This window comes from Rattus norvegicus, chromosome 2 (genome assembly GCF_036323735.1).
Source record: "Rattus norvegicus strain BN/NHsdMcwi chromosome 2, GRCr8, whole genome shotgun sequence".
Classification (NCBI taxonomy): Eukaryota; Metazoa; Chordata; class Mammalia; order Rodentia; family Muridae; genus Rattus; species Rattus norvegicus.
In genome coordinates this window covers 125,660,701-125,682,329 of record NC_086020.1, presented here as the reverse complement: position 1 = coordinate 125,682,329, position 21,629 = coordinate 125,660,701, and the positions used below count along the sequence as shown (strand labels likewise).

At 40.4% G+C, this 21,629-nt stretch overlaps 1 protein-coding gene across 2 annotated transcripts in view; it reads right to left on the bottom strand.

The window, feature by feature from the left end:
• Hspa4l (heat shock protein family A (Hsp70) member 4 like) overlaps positions 1 to 13,984 on the bottom strand; it is a 58,059-nt gene extending 44,075 nt beyond the window's left edge. Inside the window, exons 1-4 of one of the 2 annotated variants that reach the window (NM_001106428.2) lie at positions 13,469 to 13,984; positions 12,479 to 12,652; positions 6,367 to 6,424; positions 3,831 to 3,971 (exon numbers count right to left, since the gene is read on the bottom strand). In NM_001106428.2, the coding sequence (NP_001099898.2) occupies positions 3,831 to 3,971; positions 6,367 to 6,424; positions 12,479 to 12,585 (306 nt within the window). In that variant the 5' untranslated portion in view covers positions 12,586 to 12,652; positions 13,469 to 13,984. Of the gene's footprint in view, positions 1 to 3,830; positions 3,972 to 6,366; positions 6,425 to 12,478; positions 12,653 to 13,186; positions 13,288 to 13,468 lie in introns of those variants that run through there. The other variant, XM_039102005.2, reaches the window with a different exon arrangement.
• Between the last annotated feature and the right edge of the window lie 7,645 nt (positions 13,985 to 21,629).

Sequence of the window (21,629 nt, the reverse complement as noted above, 5' to 3'; positions counted from 1 at the left end):
GGGTTGGAGAGGTGGCTCAGCAGGTGAGTGCAAGGACTGCTCTTCCTGAGGCCACCACAGGGCACCTCACAGGCATCTATGACTCTAGTTCCAGGAAATCTGGCCTGTGAAGGCAACAGGCATGACACAGACAAACTCAAGGCAAAACACCAACACACATGACATAAAATACAACACAAAGTGACATGAAGAACCTAAAACGTAAGAACATATGAAGATCATAAAACAACTATTTAGGGGCTGGAGAGATAGCTCGGTGGTTAAGAGCACTAACTACTCTTCCAGAGGTCCTGAGTTCAAATCCCAGCAACCACATGGTGACTCACACCCATCTGTAACGAGATCTGATGCCCTCTTTTGGTGTGTCTGAAGACAGCTACAGTGTATAAATAAATACATCTTTAAAAAAAAAAAGCAACCCAACTATTTAATTCACCTAATGTAAGCCTATGTTCTTTACTTCTAGATCCCCAGAATGCACCTGTATTCCATGACACTAATCTTTGGAAGAGTTCAGGAGAATGTTCTCAAGCTTAGCAATGTACTTAGATACATATATCAATATGTCAAAATATGCATATATCTAATGAAACAAATGATTTTTGAACTACTTTTTCCAGTCCATGTAGAAATAATTAAGTACAAATGCTATTGAACTGCTGCCTTTAAAATGAGGGGGTTTGGGGCTAGAGAGATGGCTCAGTATTTATGAGCACTGGCTGCTCTTCCAGAGGATCATGATTCAATTCTTAGCACCTACATGGTAACTCAGAGCTGTCTATAACTCCAGTTCCAGAGGATCTGACACTTTCATACAGACACACGTGTAAGCAAAAACACCAAGGCACATAAAATTAAAACATAAATTAAAAACTAAAAAATAAAGTTGGGTGGTAACACTGAGTAAGAGAGCGAATCAAGCAGCCCAGTTTTACAGTAACTGGCAGGTGTGGTGCACAGTACTCATTGTATAAGGGAATTTGAAGGTTAGAGGACATGAGCATCAAGTCCATTCAAATGAATCTCCCATTCATTTGAAAAAAGGGGATGAAATACACAGGGCTGCCTAGCAATACTCAGCTTCCAAGATGGAGAAGTGGATCACCGGACTGACTCTTTAAACTATTTTATAGTTTAAAGCCCTTTACCTTCAGACACATGCTATGAATACGCAACCTTTTTTTCTTCCATCTTTATTAAACTGGGTATTTCTTATTTACATTACAATTGTTATTCCCTTTCCCAGTTTCCAGGCCAACATCCCTCTAGCCCCTCCCCCTCCCCTTCTTTATGGGTGTTCCCCTCCCCACCCTCCCCCCATTGTCCCCCTCCCCCCAACAATCACGTTCACTGGGGGTTCAGTCTTAGCAGGACCCAGGGCTTCCCCTTCCACTGGTGCTCTTACTAGGATATTCATTGCTACCTATGGGGTCAGAGTCCAGGGTCAGTCCATGTATAGTCTTTAGGTAGTGGCTTAGTCCCTGGAAGCTCTGGTTGCTTGACATTGTTGTACTTTTGGGGTCTCGAGCCCCTTCAAGCTCTTCCAGTCCTTTCTCTGATTCCTTCAATGGGGGTCCCGTTCTCAGTTCAGTGGTTTGCTAATATGCAATCTTCTATTACTCAAAAGTTAGTTTTCTCTAAAAAGCAGTCTTCCCCAGACCATTCACAAATTGCAATCTATTTTGCATATGTGTACATGTGTGCTTTTCTTTTCTAGTGTTGGGAAGCAAACTCGGGTCCTTGTGCTTATTAGACAAGCACTTGAAAACTGAGCTAAATTAATCCTCCACCCTTCTGTTTTATTTTAAAAAATAAAAGCAGAATATTTTAACAATCTTAAATTGTAACCTATAATAAGTAAGATTTCTAGGTGGTCATTTACCAGAACCTTACAAACCTAAACAATATGTGACTTTGGTTTTCCATTTTAGTTACTGCTGCTAGCACAGCTCAGTTATCCAGGTCTACATGGCAATCTCTAACCCACAAATTATACCAAAGCATGCCTTCAACATTTATGTCTTTAACCTCTCAGGGGCATCCCTGACTTATCTGAGCAACTTCTCTCTCCTTACTAAAATCTGACATCTACTCTAGTCAGAATCCTCTTCTAAAACTGGAAATGTAGGCACATCCACAGCACAGACACATCCAGTTTAGAATTATTTTTTTTTCTTTTCTTTTTTTTTCGGAGCTGGGGACCGAACCCAGGTCCTTGCGCTTGCTAGACAAGCGTTCTACCACTGAGCTAAATCCCCAACCCCTTCAGTTTAGAATTATTAAAAGTTGCTACAGGGAGATTTAGTCCCATAGCATAAAGTTCCAGAGGGTATACTTTAAGGGGGTTAGTTACAGAATTGTCATATTGATATATGTATCTAAGTACATTGCTAAGCTTGAGAACATTCTCCTGAACTCTTCCAAAGATTAGTGTCATGGAATACAGGTGCATTCTGGGGATCTAGAAGTAAAGAACATAGGCTTACATTAGGTGAATTAAATAGTTGGTTTTTTTTTAAAAGATTCTGTCTACTTGGAGAATGTTTTCATCAGCACTCCAAAAATCTCCTCATAGAGTTAGCTGTACATCCCTTTCCCACTTCTCCCCAGCCTTTAGCAGTCACTAACCTACTACTTCCTGCCCATATGGATGCACTGTATTCTGGATAATATTGCAAATAAAAAGATGCATACTAAATCATGTGGACTTTTGTGCTGGGGTTCCTTTACTTAGCATGTATTTAAAGCTCATATATGCTGTAGTGCATTTCAGGCCTTTCTTTCTATAGTTGCATATTATTCTGCTGTATAGATATATTTCCCCTATCTAACTCATGATGGACATACAAGTATAGTAACTTTGTCATTATAAATTATACTATTAATGTTATGAATATTGATCTACAGGGACTTTGTGTACATATTTTCAACACTTTCAGGTTAGGGAGGAATGGAATTGTGGGTCATACACTGACTGAGCTTTGAAGTATCTCACTAGTGTGTGTTGACCATTTTCTACTTTAAGTGTCTAGAATACACTTGAAAATCCAGAATCTATATGTCAGAAGAAAGTTTGCTTTAGTACTTAGAAATATTACAAGGTCCTTGTAACCTTGAAAAACTGCTGGCAGTTATAATACTCTGGGGTGTTCTCTTCGAAGGCACTCATGCCTCTGCCTTTATTTCCATGAGGTTTCCATTTAATGGAGTTCTTTCAGTGATGGTCATTTCTTCTTTCAAACAATTAATACAAATTTCAAAAGTTAGTATCTAAGCTAGAATGTTTTTGCATTCATTAAAAGTACTACAAACCTATTTCTCAGGCATTGTCCTAGTTGGGGTTTCTACTGCTGTCATCAGATACTATGACTAACCCAACTTGGGGGGAAGGAGCTTACTTAGTTTACAGTGTAGTCCATCCTTCAGGGAAGTCAGAGCAGAAACTTGGAGGCAGGAGCTGATACAGGCCACTGAGGAGCACTGTTTACTGGCTTGCTCCTCATGGCTTGCACAGCTTATTTTCTTATACATCCCAGGACCCCAATCTGTCCATGGGTGGCACCAGCACAACAGGCTGGGCCCTCCACTCCTATAACTAAGAAGATGTATTACAGAGGTGCTTGTAGGAAATACTTGAGGCATTTCTTCAATCTAGAGTTCCCCTTCCCCAAAAACTACAACTTGTGTCCAGCTGACGATAAATCAGCTAGGATAGATGTACTATGTATTGAGCCTGGACAAAGAAAGTTACACTTGACGTTACAATAGTCACATTCTCACATTGTTCATTCTTTTAAGGAAACACTGTACTCTCTAAACTCAGAGCTTACCTTAACTCCTGCACTTCCATTAGGCATCTTCTGCAGTTCATAGGGAAGCCTGATTCTCTCCGTTTGTACAATGGGATCATCAAATGATCGTCCATGAAGCTTTTTGAAGCCATGAATTGTATTTCTTACATTTGTGACTATCTGTTGGCAATACATATTTGAAGTTATTACTGAGGCAAAATAAGATACTATAATACTTAAAACTACCAAATCTCTCAGAATTTTACTTCATTTTCTTCTTTTCCAAGTAGAAAATTACAGTATGATTACATATGTATCTTAAGTATTATCTTTAAAATTCTTTTATCCTAGAAGTTAGTGAGACAGACCAAGAGACAGAGAGAGAGACAGAGACTGAGAGAGACAGAGAGAGAGGGAGGGAGGGGAAGAGGGAGAGGGAGAGGAGAAGAGGAAACAATAATATAATCTAAACCTTTTCAAGTAATGTGGTGAAAATCTTCTTTGCTTTCGGCACTTTGGAAATATCATGTACACAGGTATTTTGCCCGCATGCATGTTTGTACACTATTTGCATGTCTACTGCCTGATGAGGCCAAGAGAAGTCATCAAATCCCCTGGAACTAGAGTTGCAGGTGGCTGTTAGCCACCATGTGGGCACTCAAATGTGGGTCCTCTGAACAACAGGAGTATTCTTGGCTGTGGCACCAACTTTCTAGATCCTTTTCAGCACTTTTGGTCAGTGAAACACTATCTTTGATTTTGTGTTTTCCCCTTACTTAAATTTTCTTACTTTGGATTATGTGTATGTAGATATGGATGTGTGCATACATATGAATAAAGGACTCTTGGAGGCCAGAAGAGGGAGTCACATGTGGAGCTGGAGTTACTGGCAGTTCTGGAAAGCTGACTCTTGTCCTCAGCAAGAGCACTCTGCTCTTAACCACTGAGCCATTTCTCTAAACCCTTCCCCATTTCCCTGTTTTTATTTAAACTGTCATTTAATCATTCACCTTTTCTTTCTTCTCAAAATGTATTTTCTTGTGAGGTATCTTATGTATAATATATTGTTCCCATTGCTGAGAATTACCTCTAGGCCAGTAATTAAAACCCCTCCTATGCAGCACAGAGCTAAGCTTCTCTTCATTGCAAATGACTGATATTTTGACAAGATAATTTTCTTGTTCAAACCATATACTGTTACTGAGATGCAGTACCTGCTTTCCTAGTGACCTTCAAAGTCAAACAGATCTTGAACTTCCATGATCTGATGAAAACATAGCGGTGCTCAGTTAACTTAACTCACGGGAGATACAGTATTAAAGGCTGCTTTAAACAAAGAAACTATTTCTGCTAAATTGAAAGCAGTCAAAATATGATGGTGCTAGAAAGATGGCTCAGTGGTTAAGAGAGCTTGCTGCTCAATCATGAAGACTTGAGTTTTGATCCCAAAACTCACATCAGGTGGCCTGGAAGGCCTTTAACTCCAGCTCCAAAGGATCCAACGATCTCCTCTGGCCTCCATGTGCACTGGCCCCATTCCTGTATGCATACACACAGACACATAGACATACACAAATAAAATAAAATCTTAAAAACACCAAAATGTTACATATAAAGTAATTAAGGAGCTATTTTTAGCACTAATTAACATTTACATACAATATAATTAATATTTGTATACAATTTGAACATAGAAAACATGAAACATTTTCACAACTAAAAAAGTTATAAAAGACATTCTTTCAAAACTGTAAGTGACAGTTTTTTTGAATAAACGAGTAAGTAATTCCCACAAAGAAAGAATGGCACATTAAATTACACTTTTTGAAAGAGGATTTCATGTAGTTCAGGCTGAATTTACACTCACTTGACATCAGCCTTGATTGCCTGATCATCCTAACTCAGCTTCCCTGGTTTACCATAGGTTTACAGAGAGGAGAGCAGGAAGGAAGACCTACCTATTTGTAAAACATCAGAAATAACTACCAAGGGCTTTGGTTTAGGGAAATAAAGTGTGAACAATATAAAACCATCAAGCTATCAGGCAAACTTTAAGTTAAAACTCTATTCATGTGCAGTTCAAAAGCCTGGAGATAAGCTTAAATTTATGGCCACACTGAGTCACTCTAGAAAATGTCTACTTTGTTTCCGCTCCTTTCTTTTACTAAAAACATTTCTTGTTAGTTGCTGAATGATCCAGAAGACTGCCCCTTATATAATGTGATCAGACAGGAAAAAATCCACATGGAAAGACACTCCAACTTTACAAGGTTTTAAATAAATAACATGAAAAATTAGTCTATAACTCAAAGCAAATCTATTTCTCCCCCTTCCTCCCTACTCCTACCTTTTTTTCTGTTTTTGTTTTTGTTTTATTGAGAGCCTTGAACTCTCAATCCAAGTGCTTCAAGAGCTGGGATTACAGGTATGTACCACCACACCCACCAAAGTATCTCTGACAAAATACAAAAGTGCTACTCTGTCCCACTTGCAACTCTCAACTACATACCATGAAAACTTACCATTGTGCAGTTAATTTTCCCTCTTACGTCAAAACAACCACACAACAACATACCTGGCTCTTAGCTGCATTTCCAATGGCTCGAGTTCTAGATCCCAAAGATATACAGGCCCTGAAAAAGATGAGAACAAGACTTCCTCTGTTTCTCTGTACACTGTTTATGTGGTTTTAAATGGTTTTCCTTATACAGAAGTAAATTTAAAAGAATTAATCATTATTTAAAAACAGGCGATAGAAATTAAAACTTTACATATTCCAAACTTTATATCAACAGAATAGTGACCAGAATTTTAGAATTTAAAAAAAACTATCCTAATAATTACCAATACTGTATTGGTACCAACATTATTTTTCAAATTCTACTGCTGTGAGACCTATTAAAAATAGTCAGATTTAGAGGATGTGGAGAAAGAGGAACACTCCTCCATTGTTGGTGGGATTGCAGACTGGTAAAACCATTCTGGAAATCAGTCTGGAGGTTCCTCAGAAAATTGGACATTGAACTGCCTGAGGATCCAGCCATACCTCTCTTGGGCATATACCCAAAAGATACCTCAACATATAAAAGAGACACGTGCTCCACTATGTTCATCGCAGCCTTATTTATAATAGCCAGAAACTGGAAAGAACCCAGATGCCCTTCAACAGAGGAATGGATACAGAAAATGTGGTACATCTACACAATGGAATATTACTCAGCTATCAAAAACAACGAGTTTATGAAATTCGTAGGCAAATGGTTGGAACTGGAAAATATCATCCTGAGTGAGCTAACCCACTCACAGAAAGACATACATGGTATGCACTCATTGATAAGTGGCTATTAGCCCAAATGCTTGAATTACCCTAGATCCCTAGAACAAAGGAAACTCAAGACGGATGATCAAAATGTGAATGCTTCACTCCTTCTTTAAATGAGGAAAAAGAATACCCTTGGCAGGGAAGGGAGAGGCAAAGATTAAAACAGAGACTGAAGGAACACCCATTCAGAGCCTGCCCCACAGGTGGCCCATACATATACAGCCACCCAATTAGACAAGATGGATGAAGCAAAGAAGTGCAGACCGACAGGAGCCGGATGTAGATCGCTCCTGAGAGACACAGCCAGAATACAGCAAATACAGAGGCGAATGCCAGCAGCAAACCACTGAACTGAGAATAGGTCCCCCGTTGAAGGAATCAGAGAAAGAACTGGAAGAGCTTGAAGGTGCTCGAGACCCCAAAAGTACAACAATGTCAAGCAACCAGAGCTTCCAGGGACTAAGCCACTACCTAAAGACTATACATGGACTGACCCTGGACTCTGTCCCCATAGGTAGCAATGAATATCCTAGTAAGAGCACCAGTGGAAGGGGAAGCCCTGGGTCCTGCTAAGACTGAACCCCCAGTGAACTAGACTATGCGGGGAGGGTGGCAATGGGGGGAGGTTTGGGAGGGGAACACCCACAAGGAAGGGGAGGGGGGAGGGTGATGTCTGTCCGGAAACCGGGAAAGGGAATAACACTTGAAATGTATATAAGAAATACTCAAGATAATTAAAAAAAAAATAGTCAGATTTAGCAAAGTAAGACTGCTTAGATTTGCGCTCTGGCTTTGTCATTCAACATCTATTGGGAGTTATGTAAGCATCCTTTTCTTCACTTCCCATTTGGTGACAGTGACAACACCTGCTCATCAGGTTATGTCAGGATCAGGAGAGTGAATGTAGGTGTCATTGTCGAGAAATGCTTTCAACACTTGGCACATAACGAAAATGCAAATCCTTGCTATTTTAATCTCCATGTTACATGTAACATAAAAGTAAAGAATAACATTTTATCATGTGATTGAAGAAAATGTTTTCAAGATTTTAGTTTTACCTGCAAAAAACTATTCAATCAACAAATACTGTGTATACATAGGCCACTTTCTATCCTTGGAGAATTTATAATTTATTGAAAAAATTCAATAGAATACCTAGGAGTATGGAAAAGAACAGCCACTTCTACATAACAGGGCTTAGGAGAAGCAATTTCTAATTTAAACTTGAAAGGACATTAAAGTCTTTAATTTGTAGCTGTTTTGTGGAAAAGGGCATTGTGGGCATTGTGGTGCTGAGGTTGGTTATGGTTTCCCTCTAAAGGTTCATGTGCTAGAAACTTGGTTCCAAAGTAATGGCACTGAGATGGTAGAATCTTTAAGATGTATGGTCTAGGAGATAGTCAGATTATGGGCACTAAACTCAGAAAATCAGTAGCAATTTTACAGTAGTATGTTAGGCCCCTTACTCATTCAGTATGTCCCTTTTCTGTCTCTCTGACATGCTGTGACATAGCAAGAGGCTCTTGCTATAACACTAGCAAGAATGTATCCTCCAGCCACTAAAATCAGGAGCCAAGTTTCTTTAGAAGCCTGACACTTTCCCATACAGTCTTATATAACATTCCTGATTCTCCTCAACAGAAACATCTCGTAACATCTAAAATCAATTTTACTTTTTCATAGTATATATTCATAGCTGTATCTATAGATCAAAATGTGAAATCTGTAAGAACAAGGCATAGTGTCCTCACTGTTCATGGTAGCCAATGCTCACATGTGTCAGTTAAATTGAAAATAACAAAACCCTGTGCCTCAAAATCAATCTCATTTCAGGTTCCTTACACTCACATGTAGCTAGTAGATATTTAAAAAAACCAAATAAACAGAGAACAAATACACATAACAGAAAGTTCTACTGTACAGCACTGGTCAGGATCACCCACTGGTAGGTACACAGTAAGGGCCCTTGTAGAATGAACAGGAAAATGGATTCGAATGGTAACTAGGAATAATACAACTTGGCTAGTTTCATACAAGAATTTGATTAAGACAGTATCAAGGCCAGATTGTAAATTCAAAATATTTGCATCAAGTAATGGGAATCCATTAAGTTTCTGAGTAAGAGAGAGACCAATGTAAGGTGATTTTTAATACAAAGCAAAGGTTATATTCCAGAGTATGGCTTAAAGGCTGACACTATTTCACTGAGGTCCACTGGACTTTCGATTCAGTCATCTTTTCATCTGCTGCTCCTCTCAATTTTGTTACATAAGCTTTAAAAAAAAAGCTCTAATTTTTTCCTTGTCCCATATCAGGGACACAGATCACAAATATTTTTAGTTCTTCTGTCACTATGTTGTTGCTTGATGAATCGAGATGTGAGCTAGCTAGCAAGCCCACTTCCTTGATGAGCCTTTCTGACCCTCTTCTATGTTGACAGTTTGGCTCTGAATCAAATTTTCAACAGCTAAGCAACTTGTTTGTTTCACCTATAGTGCCAAGGTATCAGGAGAGCTGAATTTCTCAACCATGGCAATCCTAACTTTCTGTGCCAGATACTTCTTTTGTTGGATAAATGGGGTTATACTGAATAGCTGTATGCTGACCTCTACCCACAAGATGCTAATAGAACCTTTTTCACCCCCGCTCTCAACTGTGAGGACAAAAGAATCTTCAGGTAAGTGTAAGATGTCCCTGTGAGGGCAAAATAGAGCCCATCTGAGAGCCACTGCCTTGGCATAGATCTCAAGAGTTGTAAAACACGATTCTTTACACAGTAAAGTAAGCTTGTGAAACATTCTGTTCTTGAGAGACTTTCGGTGTAAGTAAAGGGACTTAATTTCTGCAGAGAAAAAGGCATCTGAATACTGTTTAATTATAGGGGTGGGAGGAGTGTCTAGAAGAAGATAGAAAGGGAAAAATGTTCTCAGAATGGCATATTCTTGCTACAGGCTTTCTGGAGAACATGCTGTTTAGAAAAAAAAAAAACTCTAGTCATATACAATTTAGTTACAACATAAAGCTTCAAATTATTTATTGTGGCCAAAAGGATTAAATATTTTAAAGAATGGAAAATAATGTAAGCTTCCAAATTCTTATTAAACATAATTTATAATTAAATTAGCCTATAACTTGAACTCTTTAACAGAAATCAGACAGATATTTAAAAAGCTGATCAGGTATTATGCATGACAACACATGCCTTTCATGACAGTACTCAGGAGGCTGAGGCAGGAGGATCAAGTCCAAGATCAGCCTGGGCTATTTACCCAAAACCTTGTCTCAAAAAACAAAGCCAGAAACTTATCACCCATTGCAGATGCATATTAACTATTAGATTATTAGGCTTATTGTTTTGGAATATGGTCTTAATTAAAATTTACTCAACCCAAACACAAATATAAATGCACAACCACATTAAGGTTTTATTAATGACAAATCTGTGGACAGAAAACCTGCTAACTACCACCTGATACTTCTCTAAAGGAAGAGTTTTACCAGATCGAAGGATGGTCATTAATTAGTATGACGATCACAAACTAAAAAGAATACTAATGGCATGTGAAATAGCACAAATTTATAAGACCTATTATGTAATATAAGATTCCTCACCCCTAAGATCAAAGAAGTGACTGGGGAGTCATTTTGTCTTGATTATTAATATCTGAAGATTTTTAGAGCAGTCTTAGTTAGGTTTGGCTGTGTACCAATTTGTAGGTCATGGAAACAGGTGTCCACACGTTTATTTCTCCTTTCCTTACAACCCCCTAAACAAATTTAAATTAAACAACAAAAATAGCAAATATGGTCACTGAATTTTTGTCAGAAGAAAAATAATCGTCTGAAAACTCCACAGTTTATTATACACTGTCAATTCTCAAGCAAAACAAGCCCAACCCCAAACCCACAAAGTAAAAATAAACAAAAAGGTAGTTATTGTAACATTTGCAAAAATAAAATAGAAGCAACCTGGAAGTAGAACATGGGATGGAGTTAATGATTATACAAACACTAATGGAATAGAAATACTTTATATAGAGGGTAATGAACAGAACATCAAGTTTTCTATCTTAAAAACAAATAGAAAACCACCAAGAAGTCTTAATTTTGGGCAGAATTATAATTTTTATTTACATTTTCATGTAACTATATTTCTAAGTTTAATAATTTTTCATAATAGATATGCTTAATAAATGAATAATCATGTGTACATTATTGGTCCTGGAATTATGAGTTACATGATTATGTGTCCGCATTTGTGTATATAAACATCCAGAATTTCAATAGAGATGTGACAGAAAAAAGGAGTCCTAAAAATTGTAGAGTATATTTGGAAAGAAATCAAAGCATTCTGTATTGACAAATGCTACTCTGAAACATACTGCCATTTTTTAAAAACTACTAGAACTGATTTAACCTCAGCATTTAAAGATGATTTTACACTATCTTGGCTGATATTAGCTTAATTTAAAATATAGTATGGGTCATTCACCTTTCCAAAAATACACATGAATAGATTTTTCCTCATTAAATTATAGGTAAACAGGAGTGTACAAAGAAGAGTTTTTCATGTGCAATTATTAGTTGTGTTCTCTGCCAACAAACTTTCCAGAAAGGAGAAAGAAGTGAACGTGTGGGCACACGTTTCCATGACGTAATGCTACAAAGTCTTTCATCAAGAGTTCATAATGGAAACACTCCACAATCCTGGTATACATGATAGTTGCCTCTGACTCACCAACAACTCACTCTGTAGAGACTCACTTTAAGCAGTAGCTTCTAACAACGGCAATTTCCACTAATTGACAAGATATTGCCAGTGTACAGCTAAGACTCCCATTGTCTCTCATAGTGAATGTGCGCGCTGTTAACCTAATCCCTCCGGTAACTGGTCAGATCATCTCAAATTCTCAAGGACACCACCTCACCACCCCATCTCTCTTTTCTATAAACACACAGATAGACAGATAAATAAGTAAAACAAATGACTTCTAGTGTTACGAGGAAACTGCCATTCGTTTTCTGAGGAGTGCAATAACCAGGGGTCACTTTTCTAAGGAAGCTGTCGCTCAGGAGACGGGGGAGGGAGGGCAGAATGCAGAGCTCTAGCCGACTTCCTAGCCCAGGATAATCCCAGGTCACCCTTGGGTGGCTGACCTCTCTTCCCTCGGACTCCAAGCCGAGGTGGCCCCCCATTTGCGCTTTTCTGCAGCCCCACGCAGAGGCCCTAGGGTCAGAGACCTCTGCGGCAAGCAGAGTTGGCGAGCCCCTGCCCTCCTCGTCTGGGCTGAAGACGCTGCACCTGTCACGGGCGGGGGGGGGCGTCCCGGACCCCACCCCAGGAAAGGGGGCGTGCGGCACTTACGGCGTGCACCTGTCGCTGTACTCGTTGGCGATGGTCTCGATGCCGCCGCTCCTCGCCACAGCGATGTAGCAGTTGAGGAAGCCGAGGTCAATGCCCACCACCGACATCCCGCCTACCGCTCCGGGTCGGGGGACAGCGTCCCGCTGCGGGTCCCCACTGCGGGCGCTGCGACTCCTGCGAGAAGCAAAGGAGAGGACCCACTCTCTGTCAGAAAATCTAGGGCAGGGCGTCGGAATTGCGGAGGTGGAGCCGCTCGCCTGCGCCGCGCCGCCTCCGCCCGGCCCGCCGCTTAGTCTCCACTGCGGTTCGCCGCCCCCAACCGGCAGTTACTGCGGTCTGCGCCTGCGCGCTCGGCCCCGGGAGGCGCGAGCCACCGGTCGGCTGAGGCTCGGCGGCCTCGCCCTCGGCCGCTCCCGTCAGCGCTCGGCAACGGCTCGCTGCGGAGTGGCAGGTTGGAGAAAGAGCTGGAAAGATGGGGGCGGGAGGGAACCCGCAGGGCAGGGCGGGGCGGCGGTCGCGAGGCGCGAGGGGAGGTGAGGCTGTCTCCGAGCAACGCTGAGGCAGCCGTGGCCTGCGGACGCTCTCCTAAGCGCCGCCCTGTCAGCGCCGCCACCCTCCTCGGAGTCGCTCTCCTCAGCACCGCTCGCCCCGGCCGCCCGCCCGCATCCTCCCACGGTCCGGGAGGAGAGCCTTGGCCTGGGAGCTCACCGCCGGCCTCGCCGCCCCGAGGGGCCCCCCGCTTGTGGCTAGTGCTGAGGCTCCTCCTGCAACTCCTCTGTGAGGTGGTGCCCATTGTGCGGTGCCCGCACTGTCCCCTTCTCAGAGCCACCCCGCTGCTGCCCGGTCCCAACCTGTCACTTTCCGGTGCTTTCCCCATGAAAACTGGTTTTCTAGGCCCTGACCTGCTTGCCCACGGAATTTCAGAAAAGAAGCCTGCCAGGGGCGGCGTGCTGCCTTTGTGCACTTGAAGAAGTTTTAGCTTATACTTACGAAGTCTGGCGGTCCCGCTCCTTCCCATGCACATCCCAGCGCGAACTCGGCTCTTCCTTATCCAGCCCCTTTGTCCCCCGTTCCTTAGGGTCCAGTTCTTCATGTATCTCCTGGCTTTTACCTAGTTCTTCGTGTATCTGCTGGCCCTTCTTACCTAGTTCTTCATTTATATGCTGACCCTTCTTGTTCAATTCTTCATGTATATGCTGACCCTTATCTGGTTCTTCATGTATCTGCTGATCCTTCTCATTCAATTCCTTGTGTTCTGTCTCGTCCAAGTTTTTGTGTGCTTCCTGTTCCACCCTGGAACTAGACACGTAATTTTTATCCACATGTTCAGTACTCTCATAGTCCGTATTTGTGCCCCTTTTTAAGTTACTCAGACGTTTCACTATTAACACTGCGGTCAGGGCAGCAGCAGCAAGTGTGGCAATAGCTCCCGCTGTTGCTATAATGAATACAAAATACATTTCAGGAACTATACCAAGTCACCTGGGATGACACTATTGCTTCAACTCTAGTGTCTCTAAAGAATCTTTCTTGGTTTCAGAGTCTGCAGGGGGCATGCTTTGTCCCACTCAACTCTTTCTTAGGAGACCACCCACCTTGGCTTCCCAGCAGGCTGTGCGCAAACAGAGCAGGGATTGGATGCTTCTGGCCAGTCAGAACTCTGGGTCTCAGTGGCTTCCACAACTTAGTTGCCTCATTCAGCCATCATCCTAAGGAGTGGCTAGATTTGTTCCTGGATATCTTGAAGCGCTCCCAGGCCAAAAAATTCATTTTATTTATCTATGATGTTTTTGGAACCTCAGGTGTAAGTTTTTTTCCCTATTTTAAAAATAACCTTTAACATATTAAGTAAAAAGAAGGAATCGGTGACAGTAACAAGAGAGTTCTCATTCTTTACAGCTATCAGGAGGAGATGAGTACTTAGTAGTTAAAACGGGACGACTTTTTCAGAGTTAACATGGATTCAGGTAGTAATCCCAGGTGTACATAATTTTTACTGCCTCTAGGACCTTTGGCGATTATTTCCCAGCTGTGGGCTCAGTGTCTCTTAAGATTACTCACTGAACTGTTTTTCAGGCTAAATGTAAACACAGCATTTATGCTTGGCACCAAAAGGTCAATGTAATTATGCTTAACTTATTGGAATTTATGGTCATTTATAATGATCCTATGTCCAGGAACTTTGCTGCGCTCTATTGCAGGTTCTGGTCCTTTGAGTTCCTTGGACAGTCTTGGTTTCAAAAATATAGTCTGTGATGGACTTCATTTTGTCCTTTTATTATTGTTTTCTCTAATGATGGCTAAGGTCACCAATAAAATGTAGAATATAAAGAATAGTAGTGAGCATACTTGTCTCTAACAGAAAATACTGTGTTTATAAGAAATTTAAAAACTAACATTGCTAGTTTGCTAAGAATTTTTCTTCTCTTTATGCTGAAACTTAGCAAATACTAATCATGGTTGAATAAAATGACACCCCTATTCTCAATCTGTTACTCGGTAAAAACTATGAACAAGCTCTTTAACATCCTCCTATTCCTGTGATAGATCCTCATCCAAAGGTGATTGTTTTCAGATAGACCAGTTTGGCTTGTGCTTATGTAGAACATTTGCATCGATTTCACAACTGAAACTATGTTGCTTCCTTTACTCATCTTAGTTGTCATTGTCATCCTCCTCGTCCTCGTCCTCGTCCTCATCCTCGTCCTCCTCCTCCTGTTCCTGCTCCTCCTCCTCCTCCTCCTCCTCCTTCCTTTCTTAGTTTTTTTAAATTGATGACCAAAACAAGTTACAGAAGACTTTATTTGGAATGTAACAATTTCAGAGCATTAGTGTTCATGGCCATAATGTTGGTAAGCATGGCACCAGGCAGGCAGGCATGGCACTGGAGCAGTGGCCAAAAGCTTACATCTTGATCCATAAGGGGAAGATTCAGAAAGCTAAATGGAAATGGTTTAGGCTTTTGAAACCTCAAAGCGCAGCACCAGTGACACATCTTCTCAAACAAGGCCCATAATCCTTTTCAGATAATCCCAACAACTGGAGACCATCTTCAAATATATGAGCCTGTGGTGGTGTCTCATTCAAACTACCTTACACAAGCTTTGTAGAATTAGAAGGGGGATTCCTCTTTTCTCTGACAAAGATTTATGACCACTGGTTACATTATTTTAATAGCTATAGTTTATTCATGTCCTGTACTACTTTTTTAGACAACAGTCATTTTTCTTTTTTCTTTTTGAAATTTTATTTTTTATTAGATATATTTCTTTATTTACATTTCAAATGTTATTCCCTTTCTTGATGTCCTGTCCATAAGTCCCCATCCCCTCCCCCTTCCCCATATGGGTGTTCCCCCAATCCACCCCCTTACTCTCCACCCAATATTCCCCTGCACTGGGGGGTCCAATCTTGGCAGGACCAAGGGCTTCCCCTTCTACTGGTGCCCCAACAAGGCTATTCTCTGCTACATATGCAGTTGGAGCCGTGGGTCAGTCCATGTATAGTCTTTGGGTAGTGGTTTAATCCCTGGAAGCTCTGGTTGTTGTCATTGTTGTTCTTATGGGGTTGCAAGCCCCTTCAGCTCTTTCAGTCCTTCCTCTAAGTCCCTGCCGGGGGTCCTGTTCTCAGTTCAGTGGTTTGCTGCTAGCATTCACCTCTGTATTTGACATGGTTTAGATGTGTGTCTCAGGAGAGATCTATATCCGGTCCCTTTCAGCATGCAGTTTTTAGCTTCATCAATCTTCTTTAGTTTTGGTGGCTGTATATATATGGACTGCGTACCCCTGTGGGGTAAGCTCTGAATGACCATTCCTTCTGTCTCTCCTCCAAACTTTACCTCCATATCCCCTCTTATGGATGTTTTTGTTACCCCTTTCAAGAAAGAGTGAAGCATCCACACTTTGGTTATCCTTCTTCTTGAGCTTCAGGTGGTCTGTGGATTGCATCTTGGGTAATTCGAGCTTTTGGGCTAATATGCCCTTATCAATGAGTGCATACCAAGTATGTTTTTCTGTGATTGGGTTAACTCACTCAGGATGATATTTTTTAGTTCATTCTATTTGCCTATGAATTTCATGAAGTCATTGGTTTTGATAGCTGAGTAGTATTCCATTGTGTAAATGTACTTCATTTTCTGTATCCATTCCTCTGTTGAAGAGCATCTGGGTTCTTTCCAGCCTCTGGCTATTATAAATAAGGCTGCTATGAACATAGTGGAGCATGTGTCTTTGCTGTATGTTGGAGCATCTTTTGAGTATATGCCCAGGAGAAGTATAGATGGATCCTCAGGTAGTGCAATGTCCAATTTTCTAAGGAACCTCCAGACTGATTTCCAGAGTGGTTGTACCAGTTTGCAATCCCACCAACAATGGAGGAGTGTCCCTCTTTCTCCACATCCTCACCAGCATCTGTTGTCACCTGAGTTTTTCATCTGTTGTCACCTGAGTTTTTTATCTTAGCCATTCTGACTGGTGTGAGGTGGAATCTCAGGGTCATTTTGATTTGCATTTCCCTGATGACTAAGGATGTTGAACATTTCTTTAGGTGCTTCTCAGCCATTTGATAATCCTCAGCTGAGAATTCTTTGTGTAGCTCTGTACCCCATTTTTAAGAGTTTTTTGGCTCTCTGGAGTCTAACTTCTTGAGTTTTTTTGTATATTTTGCATATTAGCCCTGTATCAGATGTAGGATTGGTAAAGATCTTTGCCTAATCTTTTGGTTGCCATTTTGTCCTAATGTCAGTGTCCTTTGCCTTACAGAAGCTTTGCAATTTTATGAGGTCCCATTTGTCTATTCTTGATCTTAGAGCATAGGCCATTGGTGTTTTGTTCAGGAAAATTTCACCAATGCCCATGTAGTCAAGGCTCTTCCCTACTTTTTCTTCTATTAGTTTGAATATATCTGGTTTTATGTGGATGTCTTCGATTCACTTGGACTTATACTTTGTACAGGTCGATAAGAACGGATCGATCTGCATTCTTCTACATGCTGACCTCCAGTTGAACCAGCACCATTTATTGAAAATGCTATCTTTTACTATACATGGACTGACCCTGGACTCTGACCTCATAGGTAGCAATGAATATCCTAGTAAGATCACCAGTGGAAGGGGAAGCCCTTGGTCCTGCTAAGACTGAACCCCCAGTGAACTAGATTGTTGGGGGGAGGGCGGCAATGGGGGGAGGGTAGGGAGGGGAACACCCATAAAGAAGGGGAGGGGGAGGGATCAGGGGGATGTTTGCCTGGAAACCGGGAAAGGGAATAACATTCGAAATGTAAATAAGAAATACTCAAGTTAATAAAAAAAATAAAATAAAATAAAAAAAAAAAGAAAATGCTATCTTTTTTCCACTGGACGATTTTAGCTCTTATGTCAAAGATCAAGTGACCATAGGTGTGTGGGTTCATTTCTGGGTTTTCAATTCTACTCCACTGATCTACCTGCCTGTTTCTGTAACACACAGTTTTTATCACTATTGCTCTGTAATACTGCTCGAGGTCAGGGATGGTGATTCCCCTCAAAGTTTTAATTGAGGATAGTCTTTGCTATCCTGGGTTTTTTGTTATTCCAAATGAATTTGCAAATTGTTCTTTCTTACTCTATGAAGAATTGAGTTGGAATCTTGATGGGGATTGCATTGAATCTGTAGTTTGCTTTTGGCAAAATGGCCATTTTTACTATATTAATCCTGCCAATCCACGAGTATGGGAGGTCTTTCCATCTTCTGAGATCTTCTTCAATTTCTTTCTTCAGAGACTTGAAGTTCTTGTCATACAGATCTTTCACTTGCTTGGTTAGAGTCACACTGAGGTATTTTATATTATTTGGGACTAACTATTGTGAAGGGTGTTATTTCCCTAATTTCTTTCTCAACTTGTTTATCCTTTGAGTAGAGGAAGGCTACTAATTTGAGTTAATTTTATACCCAGCCACTTTACTGAAGTTGTTTTGTCAGACTTAGTATTTCTCTGGTAGAACTTTTGGGGTCACTTAAATATACTATCATATCACCTGTAAATAGTGATATTTTGACTTCTTCCTTTCCAATCTGTAACACTTTGACCTCCTTTCGTTTTCTGATTGCTCTGGCTAGGACTTCGAGTATTGTATTGAATAAGTACGGAGAGAGTGGGCAGCCTTGTCTAATCCCTGACTTTAGTGGGATTGCTTCAAGTTTCTCTCCATTTAGTTTGATGTTGGCTACTGGTTTGCTGTATATGGCTTTTACTATGTTTAGGTTTGGGCCTTGAATTCCTGATCTGTCCAGGACTGTTATCATGAAGGGGTGTTGAATTTTGTCAAATGCTTTCTCAGCATCTAATGAAATGATCATGTGGTTTTTTTCCTTTTAGTTTGTTTATATAATGGATTATGTTGATGGATTTCCCTATTCTGAACCATCCCTGCATCCCTGGGATGAAGCCTACTTGATCATGATGGATGATCATTTTGATGTGTTCTTGGATTTGGTTTGCAAGAGTTTTATTGAGTATTTTTGCTTCAGTATTCATAATGGAAATTGGTGAAGTTCTCTTTCATTGTTGGGTCTTTGTGTGGTTTAGGTATAAGTGTAATTGTGGCTTCATAGAAGGAATTCGGTAGCACTCCATCTGTTTTTATTTTGTGGAATAGTTTGGACAGTGTTGGTATGAGATCTTCTATGAAGGTCTGATATAATTCTGAACTAAACCCATCTAGTCCTGGGCTCTTTTTGTTGGGAGACTTTTAATAACTGCTTCTATTTTTTAAAGGGGATATGGGGTTGCTTAGGGAGTTTATCTGATCCTGATTTAACTTTGGTATCTGGTATTTGTCTAGAAAGTTGTCCATTTCCTCCAGATTTTCAAGTTTTGTTGAATATAGGCTTTTTAAATAGGATCTGATGGTTTTCTGAATTTCCTCAGATTCTGTTGTTATATCTCCCTTTTTATTACTGACTTTGTTAATTTGGATACACTCTCTGTCCCCTCTGCTTAGGCTGGCCAAGGGTTTATCTATCTTGTTGATTTTCTCAAAGAACCAGCTCCTGGTTTTGTTGATTCTTTCTATGGTCCTTTTTGTTTCTACTTGGTTGATTTCAGCTCTGAGTTTGATTATTTCCTGCCTTCTACTCCTCTTGGGTGTATTTGCTTCTTTTTGTTCTAGAGCTTTTAGGTGTGCTGTCAAGCTGCTGACATATGCTCTTTCCTGTTTCTTTCTGCAGGCACTCAGCGCTATGAGTTTTCCTCTTAGCACAGCTTTCATTGTGTCCCATAAGTTTGGGTATGTAGTGCCTTCATTTTCATTAAGTTCTAAGAAGTCTTTAACTTCTTTTCTTTTTCTTTTTCTTTTCTTTTTTTTTTTTTTCGGAGCTGGGGACCGAACCAGGGCCTTGCACTTGCTAGGCAAGCACTCTACCACTGAGCTAAATCCCCAACCCCGATTTCTTTATTTCTTCCTTGACCAAGTTATCCTTCGGTAGAGTGTTGGTCATCTTCCATGTTCATGTTGGCTCTCTGTCATTTTTCTTGTTATTGAAGGCCAGCCTTAGTCTGTGGTGATCTGACAGGATGCATGGGATGATTTCTATCTTACTGTATCTGTTGAGTCCTTTTTTGTGACTTAATATATGGTCAATTTTGGAGAAGGCACCATGAGGTGCTGAGAAGAAGGTACATCCTTTTGTTTTAGGATGAAATGTTCTATAAATATCTGTTAAGTTCATAACTTCTGTTAGTTTCTCTATGTCTTTGTTTAATTTCTGTTTCCGTGATCTGTCCATTGATGAGAGTGGGGTGTAGAAATCTCCTACTATTATTGTGTGAGGTGCAATGTGTGTTTTGAGCTTTAGTAAGGTTTCTTTTACGTATGTAGGTGCCCTTGTATTTGGGGCATAGATATTTAGGATTGAGAGTTCATCTTGGCGGATTTTTCCTTTGATGAATATGAAGTGTCCTTCCTTATCTTTTTTGATGACGTTTGGTTGAAAGTCGATTTCATTCGATATTAGAATGGCTTCTCCAGCTTGTTTCTTCCGACCATTTGCTTGGAAAGTTGTTTTCCCACCTTTAACTCTGAGGTAGGGTCTGTCATTGTCTCTGAGGTGTGTTTCCTGTAGGCAGCAGAATGCAGGGTCCTCCTTGCATATCCAGTTTGTTAATCTATGTCTTTTTATTGGGGAATTGAGTCCATTCATGTTGAGAGATATTAAGGAATAGTGATTGTTGCTTCCTGTTATTTTCATATTTAGGGGTAGAATTATGTTTGTGTGTCTTCTTTTGGTTTCGTTGCAAGAAGATTACTTTCTTGCTTTTTCTAGGGTGTAGTTTCTTTCCTTGTGTTCGAGTTTTCCATCTCTTATCCTTTGTAGGGATGGAAGCATTACAAAAGGCAGCTTATTAATCTATGCATCTATGCAAGTTGTGAAGAAATTTGAAGGAACTGTTTTGAGAGTCTGAACTGCACATATATATATATATATACATACATATATACATATTGTTAGCAATAAAGCATGAGCAGAGAATGCAAAAAAAAAGATATTGTGACAATTTGGTTTTGTTGGAATATCTTGGTTTCTCCATCTATGGTAATTGAGAGTTTTGCTGGATATAGTAGCTTGAGTGGCATTTGTGTTCTCTTAGGGTCTGTATGACATCTGCCCAGGATCTTCTGGCTTTTCATAGTCTCTGTCGAGAAGTCTGATGTAATTCCAATAGGTCTCCCTTTATAGGTTACTTGTCTTTTTTCCTGTACTGCTTTTAATATTCTTTCTTTGTTTTGTGCATTTGTTGTTTTGACTGTTATGTGATGGGAGGAATTTCTCTTCTGGTCCAATCTATTTGGAGTTCTGTAGGCTTCTTGTATATTTATGGGCATCTCTTTCTTTAGCTTAGGGAAGTTTTCTTCTGTAATTTTGCTGAAGATATTTACTGGCCCTTTGAGTTGGGAGTCTTCACTCTCTTCTTTAGGTTTGATCTTCTTTATCCTTAGGTTTGAGCTTCTCATTGCGCTGGATTTCCTGGATGTTTTGGGCTAGGAGCTTTTTGTGTTTTTCATTATCTTTGACAGTTGTGTTGACATTTTCTATGATACCTTCTGCCCTTGAGATTCTCTCTTCTATCTCTTGTAGTCTGTTGGTGATGCTTGCATCTATGACTCCTGATCTCC